The sequence below is a fragment of the Nylanderia fulva genome, unplaced genomic scaffold, assembly GCF_048542155.1.
Source record: "Nylanderia fulva isolate GAGA-0341 unplaced genomic scaffold, ASM4854215v1 Scaffold149, whole genome shotgun sequence".
NCBI lineage: Eukaryota > Metazoa > Arthropoda > Insecta > Hymenoptera > Formicidae > Nylanderia > Nylanderia fulva.
The window spans coordinates 68,030-72,648 of NW_028189719.1; the positions used below are offsets into that span (position 1 = coordinate 68,030).

A 4,619-nucleotide genomic window follows, 5' to 3' on the forward strand; every position below is an offset into this window, starting at 1 on the left:
ATCGTGGACCGTCCGACCCGGAAGCCGTACTGCTCCTGGCTCAGATTTGGACCTTCCCGGGACAAGTGGTAGACGAGGCGGTCAGCTATGATCCTTTCTAGGATCTTACCCGCCTCGTCTATTAAGCAGATTGGCCTATACGCCGAGGGTACATCCCTCGGCTTGCCCTCCTTAGGAAGGAGGACTACGTTTGCCTCCTTCCATTCTCGTGGGAATCGACCCATGCGGAGGCATTCGTTGTACATCCTCCGCATGGGTCCCGCAAGACCCCGATAGGCGAGAGCCCAAATTCTCCCGTGAACGCCATCCGGACCGGGGGTCTTCCCCGGTTTTATCTTTTTGATGGCGTTCCGGAGCTCTCCCTCCGTGACCCCCATGGCCTTCTCGTCCCACTCCCACTCCCGCTCCGGAATTGGGTCTGGTTGACCCTCTTCCCGCGGGAATAGAGTGTCGACGACTCGGCCGACAAATTGGGGGTCAAGGGACTCCGTGATTGGGGCGCCCCCGCTTCTCAGTTTTTTGAGTACTATGCGGTATGGGCGCCCCCACGGGTCTTCGTCCAGGGAGGAGAGCAACTCATCCCAGGCTCTCGCTTTTGCCTTCCGTATCAGGACGCGCAGGTCATCTCTCTTTTCTTTGTAGTTGTCCCACGCGTCCTGATATCCCTCGGGGTCTACCCGCTCGAGCTTTTTTCCTCCTATACATTTTTCTTCTTGCGTGGTCGGAGGCTCGCCTTGCTTCGGCGATTTCCTCCGACCACCAGTACGTTTTTCGGGGGGACTTTCGCTTTATCCTGGGCATGGCCGCATCACAAGCATCGTTTATCGTTTGGAGCAGCCACGCCCTCTCTTCCTCCTGGTCCCCCCTGTTTTTCCCTCCTCTAACCATCAGGGCCGCCTCAATTGCGGCCAGAAACGCGTCCTGGTCCAGTTTCTTTAGGGCCCATCTTCGAGAGACAGCTTCCTTCCTTTGGCGGCGCTCAACTACCTCGCGGGGGAAGGCGCCGACGGAGAATTCCACATATCTGTGGTCAGAAATGGTTTCAACCTCCGCCAGCACCCTCCACCCGCTCACCATCCTTGAGGCAGAGGGAGTGACCCATATCAAGTCTATGATTGACTCCCCCTGCCTCCTAACGCATGTGGCCTTCCTCTCCCTGTTACAGGGAAGGAGACCACACCGCGCCGCCCAATCTAATGTCTGACCACCCCGCCAATCTTCCCGCGGAGAACCCCACACGCCCGATTTGGCGTTGAAGTCCCCCGCGACAACTACGGGGGCGGGGTGGTATTTTTTCAGCTGTCCCTCCATGGCGCGTAATCTCCCGCAGAAGTCTCCTTTACTGAGACTCGGCGGGAGATACACGCCAATAACGATGATGGACCCCCATTTGACCGTAACCGTGCCCTCCCCCGATTCTAACAGCTCCATCGGGGGAGAGTTTGACGCGCCTCTGTGGGCGATTGCCGCCACGCCGTCCGTGCTGCTTACCCAATTATTTTCTGGGACACGGTACGGCTCGGCCACAATCCCCAAGCCGCAGTGCCTCTCCATCATGTTCTGGATGAAGAGGTCTTGGGCCGGACCCTGAGTGGTTGAGGTTGGCCTGCAGAATTTTACAGGCCATTTCCTGCTGGTGCTACTTCCTCTGGTCCTGCCTCCATGGCGGCAGGATCCCCCTCTTCCTACCCCCCATGGCCTCCTCATCCCACACCCACTCCCGTTCCGGAATTGGGTCTTTCTGGCCTTCTTCCAGCGGGAATAGGGTGTCGATGACTCGGCCGATGAATTGGGTGTCCAAGGACTCCGTGATTGGAGCGCCCCCGCCCTTCAGTTTCTTTAAGACTATGCGGTAGGGGCGCCCCCACGGGTCCTCGTCCAGAGAAGAGAGCAGCTCCTCCCAGGCTCTCGTCTTTGCCTTTCTTATCAGGACGCGTAGGTCATCCCTTTTTCCTTTATAGATGTCCCACGCGTCCCGATATCCCTCGGGGTCTGACCGCTCGGACTTTCTTCTCCCATACGCCCTTTTCCTGGCGTGGTCGAAGGCTCGCCTCGCTTCGGCGATCTCCTCCGACCACCAGTAAGCCTTTCGGGGGGACTTGCGTTTTTTTTGGGCATGGCCGCATCACAGGCATTATTTATCGTCTTGAGCAGCCATGTCCTTTCTTTTTCCCAGTCCCCCCTACTCTCCTCCTCGCGCACCATTAGGGCCGCCTCGACCGCGGCCAGGAACGCGTCTTGGTCCAATTTCTTAAGGGCCCATCTGTGAGAGACAGCTTCCCTCTTTTTGCGGCGCTCTATCACCTCGTGGGGGAAGGCACCGGGGGAGAATTCCACATATCTGTGGTCAGAAAGAGTTTCGACTTCCGCCAGTATCCTCCACCCACTTACCAGCCTTGAGGCAGAGGGAGTCACCCATGTTAAATCCACGATCGACAGCCCCCCCTTTTTTTTGTTGACGCTGGGGAAACCGTCATGGTACCACTCACCTCAGGGTAGAGGTGAGGGTTATGTGGGACTCCTTGTTCCCCTTGATCGAGCCACGAATAGTTCGACCAGGGGGCCCAAGACCTACCTCACTAAAACCCCAGCGGGTGTCCTGCCCGGGCGTTGGATAGGGGACGGCGAGGATGCTGGTATCCCATGCCGACCCGCCGCCCCCCCGCCATGCCGTCTCCGGGGAGCTGCCTCGGCCTTGCGACCGAGACCCCTCCCCGACCGCACAGTCAATGACTGTGCGGTTTCCTCGCGGTTGCGGCGCAGAGCAGACACCCGCCCTACGCCGCGCCCTCCCAAAGAGTTTGGGGGGCGGGGCCATGGCTCGAGAGCTCCCGCTCGAGCCATCGCCCCCGCCCTCCCGGTGGCCGCGTCCCCTGAACCCCCAAGAGGGTGGTCCAGTTCGGCGTTCCACCAGGGGGTCCCTTGCGACCGACGGATGGTCGCGGTCCGGAGATCCAGCTTCGCCGATCCTGCAAACCACCAGCCCAGCAGATCCGATGGTCCAGCAGCAGTTCGTCCAGGATCCCTCCCATACCGAGTGAGCCACTGGCAACTCTATAAAAATGTAAATAAATATTTAGCCCCTAGATTAAGTTAGAATAAGTCTCGCGACCTATATTTATCAGAGCAAGAGAGCAAATAAGGTAATTACCAATTATTTAATCATACATTTTTATTTATGGACAGTTACCGGGCTCAAATCGATTGCATGATTCAATCGCGAAAAACTATGGTTAAGTTTAACGGGCAAGTTATTTTTATTGATCCTATGGAAAGAAAACCGCAAAGTTTCAAGTTAAATTTATTTTCACGAAACAAGCAATTCCGATGGATCGAACGCATCCATGACTACTAACCTATGGATAAAAAAAATGATCAATCATCACCCACGATCAAAAGGAAAAGATCCTGTCAAGTCGAGAAGCTCGATCACCCATAAGGTTCCGACCGAACACCGGAATCGCTTGGATCGCATTAATCCATGGATCCATTAGTAATTTCAGTTAGACGCCCGCTAAACGGAAAACAGCCATAGAATTTAAGTTTAACATAAAACTCACCATTCGAGTGTTCACGCCAGTGCATAACGTATCCGGAAGCAGTTCATGGATAGAAAACCTATAATTAAAGTTTTAATGATTAACGTAATCATGCGGATGCGTTATGGAACTGACGGGGAGTAAAAACTCGCAAAATAATATCTTGCGCACGAATCATCGAATCGATTATTATTTTATTTTTATTTTAACGTTCCTAACGGAAATAGAACAGTTCGATGATATTATTCAATATTTTATATTTTAATTTAACAATAGTTATTTTTATTTCTTAATTTAATTCCCGAACGAAAGTAAAACATTTCTTTTCTATTTTTCATAATGTCATATAACAAATTTGTGTTTTAAGTTATTTTATATCGATCGCGCAATACTTGATTATTAAAGTTAAAATTAATATAAAACCCAAAAAAAGATATAATTGATAAAAGTACAAAAATATGTTAGTCGATAAGTTGTAAATAAGTGTAAATACCGATAACAGTATGTCCATGCACGTATAAGTCATTTATAAGCGTTTTTGGAAAATTATACTAAAATAGGAACTCTTGTTGAGTCGGCTTTGCATAGCGAAAATCCAAATCGGGAACTCTAGTCGAGTATACTCTACTCCCGAGCGCCGCGATACGCCGGAGCCTCAGCGGTGGGGCGCCGCGCGCTCATTGGCCGGCGGGCCAAGAGTGGGGCGCGCTACTCCCCGACTACTATATAAGGCGCGACGCCGAGCGGACTCGACACAGTCGCTCTGAATATTTTCAACGCTGAACTACGGTCATTCCGCGTGTTAACAAAGAATACCTACGTCCGTTGTTTAATGTTCCGCAAACTTCGACGCGTAATCGCTACGATAGTTACGAGTGCTTTGGCGAGAAACTTAGTACATTGCGACGGGGATTCGAGTGATTACGAGCCGTATATAATAAGTCTCGCGCGAATTATTACGTGAATGCTAGTAGCGTAGTAATAGAGTGATTTGTCCGACTTGTGCGCGTCTCCGGACAAAGACACCTGTCGTAAAAATTGTAAAAAAGAACGTGAGGAGTTATTGTGCATCGTTCGGAC

At 52.2% G+C, this 4,619-nt stretch overlaps 1 protein-coding gene across 1 annotated transcript; it reads right to left on the reverse strand.

Annotated features, from left to right (window-relative positions):
• Window positions 1-621: 621 nt before the first annotated feature.
• Window positions 622-1,557, reverse strand: LOC146724105 (uncharacterized). Its single transcript, XM_085480422.1, has one exon. The coding sequence runs from the start codon at window positions 1,555-1,557 to the stop codon at window positions 622-624; it is 936 nt and encodes a 311-aa protein (XP_085336548.1).
• Between the last annotated feature and the right edge of the window lie 3,062 nt (window positions 1,558-4,619).

Bases quoted from the DNA above. Each gene is read 5' to 3' on its own strand.
- LOC146724105 (XM_085480422.1), bottom strand. From the start codon at position 1,557: ATGATGGAGAGGCACTGCGGCTTGGGGATTGTGGCCGAGCCGTACCGT.